General features: G+C 36.7%; 1 protein-coding gene across 1 annotated transcript; it reads right to left on the bottom strand.

Moving 5' to 3' along the window:
• Positions 1-279: 279 nt before the first annotated feature.
• LOC145768905 (serine proteinase stubble-like) lies at positions 280-14,267 on the bottom strand. The gene is made up of 12 exons (XM_082580511.1): positions 14,206-14,267; positions 14,021-14,113; positions 12,814-12,872; positions 11,685-11,712; positions 8,463-8,649; positions 7,005-7,108; positions 5,649-5,807; positions 5,048-5,183; positions 3,924-4,123; positions 2,914-3,026; positions 1,511-1,652; positions 280-892 (listed from the first exon to the last, which is right to left on the bottom strand). The coding sequence occupies exons 1-12, from the start codon at positions 14,255-14,257 to the stop codon at positions 558-560; spliced, it is 1,608 nt and encodes a 535-aa protein (XP_082436637.1). The 5' UTR covers positions 14,258-14,267; the 3' UTR covers positions 280-557.
• Between the last annotated feature and the right edge of the window lie 2,064 nt (positions 14,268-16,331).

Below are 16,331 nucleotides of genomic sequence, written 5' to 3' on the forward strand. Positions count from 1 at the left end.
CAAAATATAGCTCCTCCATTGGGAAGAGGTTCAGATTGATAGCTAAAAAATAAATTACAAAACAGAAGAACTTAAGATTAAACTGTTGAAACTGATTTTATTTCACTGAAACTATTTCAAATACTTAGATTTTTGTTTAAGAGTTTTGCTCAGTGATTTTGTGTCTACTATAACAAATTCTTTTCAAACTGTCCTGACAAGATGCGTGAGCATTGGCTTAACTGACTTATAAGGTTATATAACCTTCTAGATTTCAAACTCGAATTATCAATCTTCCAGTGATGAGCAAAAGAAAATTATTGTTTTGAAGATTGTAGCAACGAATCAAAAATTGCAGCAACAACAAAAACACCTGCAACAATACAAAGTCGCACTGATCAAAAATTTGACCTAGCTATGAATTTGAATTTATGGCTTAAAAGTCTCTAATTGTGTCTGCATTGATTTCATGCGTTGGCGTTTTAATAAGGTTCGGAAATTTGCATAATTATGTACAAAGATGTAGAAACGTTTTCAGAAACTTGATAAAAATCGACACACAAGGAATGAGGATTTTATCAAATTTTGAGCCAAAAACTCGTGAAAATAGATAAGAGGACTGCTCCTCTGAACAACATCACTTTATCGCTTCCCCCTGTTGTTGATGTCACAATGGTAGAAGATGTTGGATCTGATGATGGCATTGATGTCACAATGGTCGAAGATATTGGATCCGATGATGACGCTGATGTCGCTACTGGCTCATCGCTTTGAAATTTGACGTCCATGGCAAATCCTTCAAACTGAAAACTTTCATCACTTTTGAAGACTACGTTAAATTCAAAATCTTCTGTGTGAGTGATATTGATTCCAAAAGGAACAGTTGTAATCCCACAGTAACGTGGACTACTCCCTGAACAATAGGTGAAGTTTTAGTCTAAATTTGATTTTAATATATTTGGCATATATGCGTGTATATTAACACAACTATCGCTACCGTACTATTATTATCTAAAAACTTTAACAGTTTGCTTCACACTTGGTGATATTTTCAAATGGTTCATTTTGCAATAAAGTATGGATGTTTGCAGCCTTTAACATGGCTAATACATCATCTTACATTATAAACAACACAATCTAAATTAAACCGCAAAACTGTTCCAAAAACAATAGATTGAGTTTCGCTTCTAGCAGCATGATCGTTGCTTACTTAACAATGTAGATATTAACGACCTGTTTTAGCCTGATGCTGCGAGTTCGCCGCGGTAATAGCGAATTGCACTAGCTTACGATAGTGCAATCCAATGGCTAGTGCAATTAATCCAAATCGCCATTACCACAAGCGAAACTCAATCAATTGTACACTAGTGAAACACTGTGTTAACTAGAAACATTAGTTAACTAGAAACACTAGTGCACACTGTGTTCCGAAAGCTATTGCAAATCGCTATTAACACAGCGAGCTCGCAGCATCAGGCTAAAACTGGTCGTTAATATCTACATTGTGAAGTAATCTTTCAAAACCAATTACCTCCATTCCATAAAATTTGAAAGTAGTCATCAGGACAGGTTATTTGTCCTATACTGTTGATGTTCATTTGTATGGCAATTCTCCCCACAGAAGACAACAACGTTTTCGTATTTTTCCCTGGTCTCAATCTCCACACACAATTCTGCAAAACATCAATTGTACATCGGCGCCATTGCACTCATTAAGTCAGTAGTTTTGACCTTTTGCCTTGTTGTCACCTCTTTATGACCACCACCAACTATCTCTCGCACCCTTCTAGAATAACTGATTCCTTTTACAACTAATCATAATTATTCAAACCCATGCACTCTTTGGGAACAGGTCCCCCACCCTTTAAGAATAGGTCTCTCACCCCTCAGTGGTGAGTGCACTCCTGGTTAAGAACCCCTGCTTTAGATCAAGGCGGCGAATTGTTTGTGAGTCCGCTAGGACGTATTGCAGAAAAATTGCAATGAGAAGATTGGATGGGAAAGAAATGAAATATTGGCAGCACTAAGCACAATCATCCTGTGCATGCAATTTTTATTAATGAGGAACTTTTCTTATTCCACATGAAACAATCAAGTCAAGGAGATAGGATGTAATCTTGCACGTGACTCAGTTTTCAAAATATCTGTTAAAATATTGTTTCAAGCCTTCACAGTTGTTGCAGCTGAAAGACTGGACACGGCCGTGAAACAGTGAATAAACAATTAAACAACTTGAGTACGTTGTAGGAAAGCATTTGCTTTGGGTTGACATGTTATTGTCAGTAAACTATTCCGTTCACTTGGTTATTTGAATGGGTCTAGTTTTGAAGAGGTGCTGTAAGATATGCAAACACCCTGTGGAGTAGGCTCTGCTGAGAAACGAATAAAAATAAAATTCATTGCCAAGAGTACAATTATTGTATATCTGATTTTAGCGTTTCTTTGCTCAAATAGCATGGACTCTATCAGTTGAGCAGTTGAGACATAACCCCAAAAATCCACATATTGTGAAACTAACCTACTGTGTACCGGACACGGTATGATGCGAGTGCGACGCAATCTGGTGAGATTTAGTGGTTTCAAATTAGAAGCATGCTGCTTTGTAATTTGAACGTTATGGGTGCTGGTATTAAAATAAAAAACTTAAAAACGTTTTTCTTAATGAAATGCTGCTTTTTAGGCTTTGAAAAATTTCAGTTGATACTCTGCTGTGATTATCTACATATTGGTGTGCCATTATCTACACTGAAATGTGCCAAGTTATATAGCCTAGATTTTAATGTGAGTGTTTTTCTAATGCTTGTTTTTTTAAGAATTTTCTATTCCTTGTAAGGGGTTTCATTTAATTTAACTCATTTTTTGAGAACTTTAACGGCAATCTCTGAGGCAGGACTACATCTCAAATAGCCAAGTACAACAACATACAGTTCTTACCATGTTTGGAGCATAAAGTTGTGACTCAGGATCAACTGGTAAACGGAGTCGGCTATCCGAGCTAATGATTGAGCTGCACGACGTCTGTGGGATGGAAAAGAAAGGATCCTTCTCTGAAAGTAAATATGACAAACATATTTTCAGCAATAAAAATATTGAACCATTTTATAAAACCATATGTGTTTCAAAACATCGGTTTGGTCCACACTAGAACACTTCACTCGGAACTTACTTTCCGCTTCGTACAACATGTCCACCGTTGTTTCAATTGTCATTCACGCATGTGATTACATTTGCTCAGTGACTTCTAATTTAATACGCCATGCTCTTTATTTTGAAGTCTCAAGTAGGCTAACTATGATGAAGAATGACTTAATGCAATGGGCACCCTATCATTGATTTTCAACCGGTGTTTCCTTCAAAAACAGCAAACAAGACAAAATTACAAAATAGGCTGAGCATAACAAATACACTACAGATGTTATTGATCACCATAATCTCTAGGTGGGAGCAGCTTGTTGCTGCAAAACAAGCCCAGGGCTTTCAGCGCTATGGTGACTGACACCACATTATCTACCATTGTCCTGTATATCGACCCCAAGACAGATATGTGGACCTCACAACGCTCGATGAACACAAATTCCATTCGCTGCTGCGCCTGGATGTAACAACGTGATCTGTGGCGGCCTCAAACACAAGAAAAAGTGACTGAATGAGTTGTAGATCATAGCTATACTAACTATACTACCAATTCGACAAACACTGGACACAAACTTGCAAAGACAGACAAAATTATAAGGATATGGGGAAGGCCTTCATCCTGCAGTGGAACAACAATGGCTGATAATGATGATGATACTAGCATAACCCAATATAATTATATAATCATTTACAATAATCATTTAGTATTTTGTGCCTGTTACCACAGAACACTGGCAATAACAAATGCAACACAACAGACAGTGGAAAGCAGCAAAAGTCATCTAATCAGCTGCTCTTTTAGTTTTCACCTTTGTTTTCTTCTGTATTGTTTTCAATCCAATCCACGAGACTTGATACTCGAGTGTACACCCCTGGATTCAAAGGATTTGCGCATCCAAAACCAAAACTAGTAATCCCTTGGAGAACAAAAGGAGAAGATGCGTTTTCTTTGCACACTAGAGGGCCTCCGCTATCACCCTGGCAAGTATCCACACCTCCAGCTTCATACCTGCATCAGTAAAAGTGTACGGAATTTTGTGGTCTATTAAACGAGGGTTGTAGAGTTGGATTCGGAAGGATTTCGGCGGATCCGGAGTCAGAGCCGGAGTCGTTAAAAAAAAACGCCTCCAGCTTGATGCAAAACGATGAAAATAAAATTTTTGTTTGCAATTTTTATTCAAAATATTTTTTCCTTGTTTTCTGTGTTTACTTTACCATTAACTTTATTTATTTTTATTCTCTGTATAAAGTTACCAGAAAATAGAAGTTTCCAGTTCTTTGAAAAGTCGCTGTCTCAACGTCGATTGCAATTTGAGTGAAATTAATTATTTAAAAAAAAATGGAAAAAGACAAAAACTTTAAAAAAATATAAACTCTCAAAAATCTGGCAGCACTGAAGCCGGAGTCGAGCAGTTATCAATCGAGTAGTCGTATAATTTTGGCCCGACTTCACAGCCTTGTATTAAAATAGCTCTATATTTATTGTTAGCCTATTTCCATTTACGTCATCTGAGTCAAAACAATATTGCACAAAAAAATACATTCCTGAAATTATAAAGCTTTAAGCGGTCCAAAAATTTCTTAAATTGATTTAAACTTATTATTGTGAATATAAGCAGTCGTTGTTACGCTTTTTGCATCATCAGCCCCCTTTCAAAGAGTTCTCAAATCTGTTAGACTTCGAAAATGTCAAAGCGTGGCCGAGGTAAAAATATTTCAAAGTTATTCATAGACGAATGTCAATTTGAATTCTTAAAGTTATGGTACAATTTTTTTTAATTTGATACTTTAAAAACTTCCCATGTATCTCTTATGGAATAACCGGTCCAAAGTTGAAAACAAAAATATTGAAAATTCTCATTATTTTCTCTCTTTTTTGTTTTAACTGCTCTCTTCGTTTCATAATTCAACAACATGAACTGCATTTGCATACCCCGCGCAGACATGTCGATCAAGTATTGTGATGTCTTGAGCTTCAGGAGAGGAAGCCTCATACCAAGTTTGGCATACATCGTTTGACAAAATGGGAACAGTCGCTTCACGGAGAATGTTTCGCGGCACAGATGGGTCTAAAAAGTCATTGAGTTCAACAGATATCAAAACAGATGATGGTAACAGTGGCAAAAATTGTTAACGACCCGATCAAAAAGTTTCACTATGAAATGTGCTAACTTTTATACAAATTTCAAATCCAAGCATCAAGCACAAATGAAGAAGTCTCCTACAAGTCAGCAGTTGTGAACTGAGCAAATTGCAGTTGAGCAAGTGAGAACTGAGCAAGCAACATTTAAGCAAGTGGCTGAAGTTGGTAAATGATGATAATGAGCAAGTAACAACTGAGAAAGCCGAAACTTGGCATGTCACAAGTCAGTAAATTCAGTTTAGCAAGCAACGACCAAGCAAGTTCGAACTGAGCAAGTAAATCTCATTTCCTTCTTCGCTGAATTAGACAGTAGCTGAAATGTACTTGCTGAGTTGTTGCATGCCGAGTGGGCTAATAACCCAAATGAAGCAAATGCTTGAACCCAACAAACCTCCAGAATTTCCCCATCCAGTTATGGAACAATTCAATCCCACTGTGACGTTGACAAAGGAAAGCGGAAGACATGCCGGAAGGATATAATCCGTATACTTTACTGATCCGGCAAGCTGGACTAAACTTATGTCATTTTCTTTTGTAATGGGGTCATAATCTGAAATAAGTTGACAAAAGTTATTTATGACATAAATTGGCTTAAGAATCAATCTTTGGTTGAATAACAGGTTTGGCTATTACTTGGGAATAGGTCGTTTTAAAAGTTGCTTATCGAGCTTTTAAAAGCTAACTCAAGTTCTACAAGGATTTGTCCGTGTTTTGACTCTGATTAGCGGTACGACGTTCCAAGGGACTTTAGTTCGACACCTATCAGAGGCACAAGTTTGTGTCTTAAACAAAGCAGTTAATGACATGATGAATGTGGGGACAAAGTTTGACTTCCTTGCTTTTACTTTATATACATTTTAAACCTTTGACATTAACCAAGATACAGTCTTGTAAAATATTTAGTTAGAACTTCAGTTAAATCTGATGTAAGTAACATTTAAATTAGAAACTCTCCACCAGCTACAAATCACCGTTCAAGGAAGTTGAAGTATATCATGCTATACCATATGAACACGATGGAAAATCTACAAAGACGCTGGAAAAGATCGCAGTGATCGCAGTAAACACATTGCAGTGATATGTAGGCCTTGTGGTTATAATATAATTGTAAAGTTTTTATTTTCAATAGTTTATTCTATGCCTAGATTTTTCCATATTTAAGTGCAGAATGTTGTGTCTATGTTTGCATTATTTTATTTTTAGTCTTGCTTTTAGTGCAACTCGTACAGTATTTATTATTTTTTCATTTCTCTTTTAACATTAACGTATGAATGTGCAATATAGCCTAAGCGCATATCTGAAACCAAAAAAATGAGATGTTGATTGATTGTAACATTGAAATTTATGTCATCTTTATGTTGATATCCTAGTGCAAGTAACAACAATAATGAATAAAAAAAAACATCATAGCAATTGAAACAATGGGTTTCATCATTTATTTAGAACAATTCATTATTCAACGTCTTTTAATAACCCCATGTTGACGTCACTTTTATTTAAAGTTGAATAAACACAATTATCTATAGCTTCCTGTCTCATATTTGATGTAGTTCATATTTACTGTGATGTTAATATTTACAGTAAGCTAAACCTTGAACTTGAAATCTTACAACATGGACAAACCAAAATTTTAAAAACCTAATTAGAACTATGGACAATCGATCGTTGTGGAGACTCACGGTAGCCGACGCCTTATTCAGGCATGGCCGATGATGATGATTAATATTTACAGTAAGCTAAAACTTGCCTGGGTGGTTGATAACTTTTGAAACAGCATATTCCTTTGCTTGTTCTTCATATTGCTGGTAATCGTATCGACCCAGAAACATGTGAAATGCAACAGGCGAATTTCTGACGTTTGAAAATAACACAATCACGATTTCACTTTTTCATCTCGTGATGTCAAAGACGAAAAATGTAATTAAAGACCTGAGTTGTCAGGCTCTTCGAAACAAACATATTTCGAAAATATTTCAAAATTTCTAAACATTTTGTTACGTTTTGAAGCGAAACTCTTTGTCTTAATTTTATTTTGCATCATTTTGGAACAATTTCTGAGCAAACAATTTCGTTGCGTTTCGAAGTCCATGCCATTTCGTTTCGTTCTGTGTTCGAAACGAAACAATAGCCTATATACAAGAATTTGGGAACTTAAAAAGTGTAAAAAAATATCGCGTTAACTCTTTACGAAACAAAAATATTTGGAAATATTTCATTTCGTTTTAAACTCTTTGTTTTAATTTGTTTCGTTTCATTTTGACCTAAAATTATTTATCTTGATTTCGTTTCGTTTCGGAACAGCCCGACTGAGTTATAAAACTAGTTAAGTCAAATTTTGTGGAAATTAAGTGATCACCAAAATATTTGTATGATGTTCAATGCCTGTATCGGTTGGGAGCAGTAGATGATCAAATATTCATTCAACACTGAGCGTACTTATGCGTTGCTCTATGTTTATGAATTGTATGTTATGGTGATGTAAGTTTATTGTGTACAATTACTTACAATTATAATTATTGAATCTGGTTAGTAAATAGTTAGGCTACTTCCCTCTTTCTCTAATCCTTGCAGTTTTGGTATTTCGCTGCTCCTGGCTAATCAGATGAAATTATTCAACACTGAGCGTACTTATGCGTTGCTCTATGTTTATGAACTGTTTGTTATTGTGATGTAAAGCTTATTGTGTATCGTACTATTATAGAATCTGATTGGCAAATAGTTACTTCCCTCTCTCCACACGCAAAATTTGGTTTGTAAAATGGCTAAATTTCGCTATAACACACGCTAGTGTTTGCATGAAAATAAAATATTAAACAACGTTGAAAGAAGTTTAACTTGTTTTATATCAACGGTCATATTTTGGGCTAAAGTAGTTCTTCAGCTCTGGTCTTTAATTTGTTCTTTTAATGCAGAACATGCCAATCCTCTCTCAGGCCCGGGTCAAAAGAAATTTTACAAATGAGGATATCGGAAAAAGATCGTACTGATTTTCCCAATTCAACTTCACCCCCTTTACTGCTAATACTGTAATATTGTTACATTTACAAACTTATAAAATTTCAATCAGGTTGATAGGCCTACTTTGTGGCAAAAGCACAAAGTACATCCTATAAGATACATTAGTTTATAGCACTGTGAATTACATTTGAATAAAATGAACAAGCAAAAACTTTCCAGCGAGTAATTGTCAACAAGACGAACTTACGCCGTTGTACAATGAGCTGCAGTGACCACCCAGTCCGGGCTGATTAAGGTTCCCCCGCAGACCTGAACCAAACTCCCCGTAGTTGTGACTCCCGCCATCAAAGCTTGCCACGGCCATTTTCCCGGCTGAGATGTTCGCCCTCCAACAATTTTTGCTTCCGGTTTAATTACGGGGACTCCACAAGGATCTACAAATGCAAGAATGTTGAGCAATGGAATATATTCACCTGAGCCTCATATTTCAATATGTATATAAAGTGTTTTAAAAATGTTTATGCTGATCGCAATCTTTGGCGTTGTCTTGTGAAATATGTTATAATGTGTAGTTTGTTCAAGGTTAAATAAAAAGAAAAAACGTGATTTAAAAAAAGATTTTTCTTAAAAAGGGTATAACATCTATAGCTTATATCACCATGAGGTAGAGTAGAATTTACCACAGAAAATATTTACTTATTTTATGGTGTATTAGCAAAATGTGAAATTGAAAAAGACATCAACAACACGTAAAATTAACATCAACACTCGAAAACGAATTATGAAATGCTAGGCTATATATGATGGACTACGTTACTTTACAATGCAGAAACGTGGACACTACACAAATGGTTAAACGACTTGAGGCATTTAAAATGTCGATTTATAGAAGAATGCTTAAAATTTCATGGAAGGATAAAGTCACGAGCAAAGATGTAGGCTACTATCTAAAATACAAACCATTATGGAAATTCTATAAACAATTAAATAAAAAAAAATTTGAAATATTTTGGCCACATGATTCACAATAATTCTATTCAAAGACAACTACTAGAAGGAAAATGAACGGCAAACGAAATAGGGGCAGATCACCAAGAATTTGGACTAACGATATTGAAGACTGGTCAGGACTTAACTACAAAACTGCAGTAGAAAAATCTCACAACAGAGAAACTTGGCGTCTCATTGCCTCCAATCCTCGACAAGAGTGAGGAAATGATGATAATATGCAAAATGCATTTCAAAATATAGAAAAAATGATGCATAGAAAATGACGACATAATGCAGCTTCAAGAAACAAATATTACAACATATTATTATTATGCTTTTAACTTTTTCAAGCAATATACCAGGGGTGGCCAATACGTCGATCACGATCGACTGGGCGATCGCATCTGATTTAGCGACGACTTGACAAGATTCAGTCAATATTCCTGTGAGACAAATTGTCGATCAACTCAGACAATTTATTTGGTTGGATCAATCAGAGCTTTAGTAGGTATAAAAACACAATACCTGTCAGCCACACACGCCTGTTGAAGCAGATGGCAACGTAACAATTACGTAGGCAAAGACAGGGCTCTTGGCCAAAGAGTAAAGAAGAAACAGAAAGAAGAAAAAGAAAAGAAAAACGAGGGACAAACATTTTAGAAAGAGAACAATAGGCAACAAGAAAAAAAGTTCCTTACAGCTTATAGCTAACTTCTTTATCTTCTGTTTTAAATCTATAGTCATGTGCTAACCTCTATCTTGGCGCCAACAAGTAGCAGTAATTTCCAAGTTTGATTGCTGCTTACGTTAAAGTAAGAGGCTAGTTCTTTTCCAAGTGTTGTTAAGTGCATTTATTGCAGCCTAACCCAAACTTAACCTAATCTATTAAGTTAACTGTAACAAGAAAATATTGCTCAGTGCTGACGATGGTAGGGGAAGGTGGGGCAGGACGAGACACTTAACTTTAATCGATGTTTTGCAGAATTCCTTTTTATCAACATCGGTAACTTTGGTATCGTGTTATTCCTATTGCCCACCACTATCAACCAGCAGGATATTGAGACTCAGTCAGTATCGCATGACCTCATAATTAATAAAAAAATAATTTGTCCCATCTTGCCCCACACCTGGGGCAGGACAGGACGCATGTCCCATCTTGCCCCATTGTCACCAAAACTTATTACAGTATTGTTTATAAAGGGAATCAACTGTAAAACTACAAATCCACTGATAATATCTTGTAATTTGAAAAATGACTTGCATTTACAGCACACATAATGACATCAGGGAAAATGACAGACTACTTTTTTCCATGAAAATCACATACAAAATTGTTCGTGGCACCATTTTTTGCACAAAGAATAACTATCTTAGGCTTTCAATACAGACAATTGACTGATTGCTTGTTCAGTTGTGTTTATTCAAGTCAAAGATAGAATTTTGAGACAAAAAAGGTGGTCCTTCACTTGACCACAAAGGTGGTCCTTTGGTCTGTAGAGGCTTTGACTTAGTTTAATGAGATAATAATAATGAAGTGATATTAACATAATTATGTGACAACCATTTTATGTTTTACGGTCAAGCCACCTACTGCTAAAATGATGACTGTTTTAACAAAGGTTGGCTACAGCATGCTAAATCTGCTTCAACTTTACAATAAAACAAAATCCGTGTAACCTCTTCTCTACCATTTATAGTAGGAGTACCCCCAGGGTGTGATGCAAAGCTTACTGATAGATGCCTAACTCTCAAGTTACTAGCTAACTTAGCATTTGCACTAGCTAGTAGGCCTTGCCTATGCAACAAGTTGGGCTAGCATATATTGAAAATTGATAACTTCAGTGGGGTAAGACGGGACAGATGTCCCATCCTGCCCCAAGCAGCTCTGTCCCGTTTTGCCCCAATGACTGGCATTTTGAAATTTTCTGTTTCTTTATTATATATGCAACTCACATCTAAAAAGTCAGATACCTCAAAAAGCACTTTTATTGCTGCATCTCTAGACCACGCATCATCTTCCAGATTTTTCTGAAATCATGCTAAAATGTAAAAAGTTTTGATAAGATTTCTTGTAGCAACTAGCCTCAAATCCGTTATCTTGCTGCCACGACTACGTTTTTTCTCTGAACTTCTCTTTTTTTTGCAAGTCATCGAGAATCATGGTATCCTGTAACATCTAAATGGGTAGAGGGCGCTAAAGCTAATACTATTAAAAATATCCACAGTGTCCCGTCCTGCCCCACGTCTCATCTTGCCCACCTTCCCCTAAATGTGCGATAAATGCAAATTCATTTACAGTGAAGGTGTCACATGAAACAAATTGCTCAGTGACTTCATCACCGACGGGTCGATCGCTCGTGATTAAGAAAGTTTCTAGTCGGTTCCATTCGATGAGAAGTTGAAACCCCTGAAACATACCTTCAATCGTAAGAAATATAAAACTCCATTTTTCCAAATAAAAATTTAACAGATGACTTACGGTTTTCTGACAGTTGACTTTCTTTGTCCTGCAACACAGTTGATCTGCATTAAAGTTTGTCTTTGTTGTACGCAGTAATTGCAGTAGCCTACACTGTTACACTTCATACCGTTCCAGCTTAGTTTGTTGCTGTTTCTGACCATCATAACGAAAAACAATATAGGCTATGCCAAACATAGCAGAGGTTTAGAAAAAGGTAAAAGTGACAAATTACGAACGTTATAACGTGCTTGATACCAAAACAGGAAAATCAGTTTAAAGTATGACATGATTGTAGCACCATAAATACATTGATAGAAACTACTTCTTATGAGCAACCTATGTGAAGTTAACACGATTATTTATTAGACGCCGAAAATAAAAATTCTTTATGATGAAAATGCAATCAATACAGTAAGCAGCTTTCTGCGATGTGTAGCCCACAATTTTAACTCCGGCTGTTGTTTAACTGTTTTAACATCACTTTTATGAGCATAGGTCTGTCTGTTTAACCGATGCCGAGTGTTCTCTTAAATTAAGACAAAGCTCTTTTCACGATGGAGTCAAAGCATCGCCTGCAAAACCGATCAATGAGAGCCCCGGTACTACGCTGTACAGGCGCCGGTTCGACGCCGCTCTAGCGCATGCAGCTGTGTCTTTGGCAAGACACTTGAAGGCACAACTAAAGGTAGCCTAAACACGAAGATTGTCTTCCTTGCCTTCCTATTCGTTTAAATCTTCAACCACCGGGCGTAAGTCTGCCTGCGATTCACTCATATTCCAACAAAATTGTTTCATCTTCATTTTGCTACGATTAGGGTTTTAGAACTGGGATCTCAATCCGGAAATCAAGACTTAGCGGTTTTCGATATCCCGTTCCCCAGGATTGCGTCACATTTTTCTCGGTCTTCAGGAATTCTTTCAAAATCAGGCAATCCGATACCCAAGCTACGATCAGCCATTTTGTTATTTTTCCAGTATGCTTTATTATTTCTATGTTGTTTCTATAGCCTAATTCTTCATTTTAAATAGCATAGGGCAGGCTAACATCCTCTAAAAAAGTGCTCAAAGTGGCAAATGTAGCAATTTTGATTGTTTTGTCTATAGTTTGTGATACGTTAAAACATGTAAGTTATAAAGTAAAACCCACCTGCAACATGTGAGCTGAGTTTCGTAAACCAAACATTGGTTCAACGTCATCTGACATTTCTGAAATAATAAAAAATAATTACTTTGCTAAAGTCAATGTTATAAGACGTAATAATAAATTCCAAGAAAATTGTTGAATAGGTGAGGTAAATGCGAATACTCTATTAGAGAAATTGTTCAAAATCATATCAAAAATGTTAATTTTTAAGTTAATTAAATGCCCAGTACTGCCATGACACTACAGCTTGATAAGACATTGATTAACCGTTAAGTTGCTAATTATTTGCTGTGACAAATTACTACAAGCATAAGTTACTATTGTCAAAAATAAATTAAATCTTATTGTTTATGGCAAAATCGAAAGTTAAATTTAAAGTCAATTATAGTAATTAGGAGCGTTCGTTTTACATTTAAGTAGGTTCATTTTTAGGTTCATTTTCATTAGGTCCTACTGTAGGTTCATTTTTAAAGATCACATTGTGGGAAAGGAAAAGTTGAGGAATTCAAAAGCTCTGAATAGGTAAAATTAAAGATTTACAGTAAATTCAATCAATCTAACTGCAGCCTTCAGTTCAGTTGGCTTTTGTTTATGATCCTCACAACGAAAAACAATATATGCCAAACATAGCAGAGATGTTTGTCAGGGCACAGTCGCAACACCCTATATGACACAGTCACAACACCCTATGGCACTGTCGCCACACAATACATTCAAGCCAGACTTTCAGCAAAGTTGAGTTTGGTTGGGTAAGCGTTCAACTTTGGAGACGCTGAAACGGTACGATCATACAGCAAGGTTTCCATGCTCGAGGTGCGCATTTTAACAACACATTCTCAGACAGCTTTTCGGTAAGCGGGAAAAGTAAATAGAAAAATTTACAAGCTTCAACAACAAGTGGAAAATTTCAATCTAGCGACCTTGGTAACCTGGTCTGCTTCAGTATTTCAACACTTCCACAAGTAGGCTACACAAAACTTCCAGGATTAAGCTTTTTTCTGTCCGAGCATAAAGATTCCAAAAATCAACTCCTCTTAATCAAAACATTGTTTTTTGTTCCTAATAGCATTTTATCTCTACAATTGACGGTACCGGTTTCTTGATCGAACGAATTTGTTTTGATCATTGCGTGGTCGGAATGAACCACAACCAGTGGTTAACCTCATCTTCATATAAACTTTTATGTAACTTTCTATTGCTATCAACTTACCGATCAAAGATGGGATGATTTGTTCAACAATAGAAATCTCCACTGCGAGTGTTTTGGACAGGAAAGCTCCCAATAAAAGAAACCAACCACGTCCTACCATTGTGATAAAATTAAAGCAAAAGTTGGATGTCAGTCTTAACTCTTTTAAACAAGACTTTGGAAGTTACATATTTTCAACACCTTACCCTTAATGCTCTTGTAGACACTTATTTTTGTTAAACGTTTCTCGTAGCGCATTGAACTGTGAACATCTCTTTGAGCCATGCCGTGTGGACAGTAGAGTAGCCCAGATGTGACTTTTATGCATTATCTGTTGGGTCTGCAATCAGAACAAACAAAGGTATCGAGAGTTTTGTCGCAAATGAACAGGAATTGAACAAAAGAATCGGTACTTAAATCAATAGCAGTATTTTTACACCCTCTACTACAAACAACACCAGCTTTGGCAATCGCTTTCATCACTGGAAGTTTACAATGTCATTAAAATATCAAATATGAGACTATGAAAGAGCAATGTTGTCATGGCAATACCAGCGCATCAATAAACAAAAATTGTATTGGCTTTTTGGTGGCAATGATCTTCTAGCAACCGCAACGTCCACATTATTTAAGCCAGTGGATCTCAACCGGGGGTCCGTGGACCCCAAGGGGTCCGTGAAGCGATTTCAGGGGGTCCGTGAAAGCTTCCGAGGTTTTAGCATGATTGATAAATTATGAAATTTAAAAACTGTTTGTGCTTTGTTTCTGTATTAACCTACATTGATTCTCAAACTGTAAGTTGCAACGCACTGGTGCGTCGTTTGAAATTTCAACGGACATTGCACAAAAGTTCGGTTTCTTAACAAAAAAAATATCATATAAATGACTTAAACCTTTTAATAAGGCTATGGTGGCTATCTTCAACTTAATTCTTTTGAGACAGCGGATTCATAACATAATTTCGTCGATCTCATCAATTGTCAAGTGCGTTGCGAATTCAGCAAATTCTTTTAAGAGTGTTACTTCGAAATTTATGTAACATTTGATTCCATATAAGGAGACGCGATATATTAAAGTTTCAAATAGAAATTTTTAGGGGTCCGCGACCGCTTAGAAAGCACCATAAGGGGTCCACCAAGACAAAAGGTTGAGAACCACTGATTCAAGCGCATGTATTCAGGGCCGTTAAGTTACTGATACTCAGGGCCGTTGCGAGGATATTTTTGGCCCCGTACCAATGAGTTGCTCGAGCCCCAAATCAAGACACTTTAAAAAAGCGCACAGTATTAAAAGAACACGCGATGGTTTCTTCAACTTCCCCAGCTTCTTGAAAAGGCTCCCGGCCCCTAAAATTATTCCGGGTCCGGGTGCAAAAGTACCCCCTGCCCCTGCTCCCTCTGTCAACGTTTATATAAAGCACCCCCTGTAGGCTTCTGCATGTATCAATACACAAGTTTGATGTAAAGGGCATCGCAACTCCATAACAAGCAATAAAACAATAAAAAATTTAAAATCTCAAGCTCAATAGCTTCAGCGATTTCTTACGAATCTAAAATGAAAATAGATTCATCACTTATCAGATTGATTGCCAACGTCTGAAAACAGACAAACTTGTATCGTGTCTGCCTTACGATATTATTGTAAACATACAAGACTTAATCAGCGCCGGGGCAGACTATGATAAATTAAAGGAACGCTTACTTCAGCGTTTCGAACCGACGTTGAACGAACGTATCGCTGACGTCATGTCACTGTCTGAAATCGGCGATCGACTGCCCTCCGAAGTGCTGGCCGAGATGCGAGCAAAACTTCCTCAAAATGTCGCATCGACGGAATTAATTCGGGAATTGTTTGTAAATAAACTCCCGAATCAAATCAAACTTGTTTTGGCTGGCAACCTCGAAATGTCATTAAACGAATTAGCAAAAGCTGCCGATCAAATGTCAAAACTAACAAACGTTTCCCATGCCACAGTAAACGCAGTGCAGCATACTACAGAACAAAATCCCAATGCCCAACTAATGCAACAGATTGATCGCTTACAACATCAAATGGAACACCTGTCGGCAAGTGTGTCTAATCTTCAGTCTGACCGAAGCCGTCAACCTGTTAATTCCTTCCCAAACCGATATGTTTGGCCAGGAATGAAGAAGCAAGTTAAAGAATGGGTGAAATCTTGCCCACAATGTCAGAAAGGTAAGGTATGGCGACATTCTCATCCTGCACCACAAAAGTTCGATCTTCCTACAAATCGCTTTCATAACATATCTGTAGACATTGTTGGTCCACTGCCTGAGTCAGATCATAATCGCTACTTGTTCACCGTTATAGA

This window comes from Aplidium turbinatum, chromosome 1 (assembly GCF_918807975.1).
Source record: "Aplidium turbinatum chromosome 1, kaAplTurb1.1, whole genome shotgun sequence".
Taxonomy (NCBI): Eukaryota; Metazoa; Chordata; class Ascidiacea; order Aplousobranchia; family Polyclinidae; genus Aplidium; species Aplidium turbinatum.

What these genes read in the sequence shown, in the direction of transcription:
- LOC145768905 (XM_082580511.1), bottom strand. Translation starts at nt 14,257, where the DNA reads ATGCGCTACGAGAAACGTTTAACAAAAATAAGTGTCTACAAGAGCATT. An exon ending in AATCATCCCATCTTTGATCG is followed by an intron (nt 12,873 to 14,020) that starts GTAAGTTGATAG and finishes TTATTATTTCAG; the next exon opens with AAATGTCAGATGACGTTGAA. An exon ending in GCAGCTCATTGTACAACGGC is followed by an intron (nt 7,109 to 8,462) that starts GTAAGTTCGTCT and finishes TTCAAACGTCAG; the next exon opens with AAATTCGCCTGTTGCATTTC.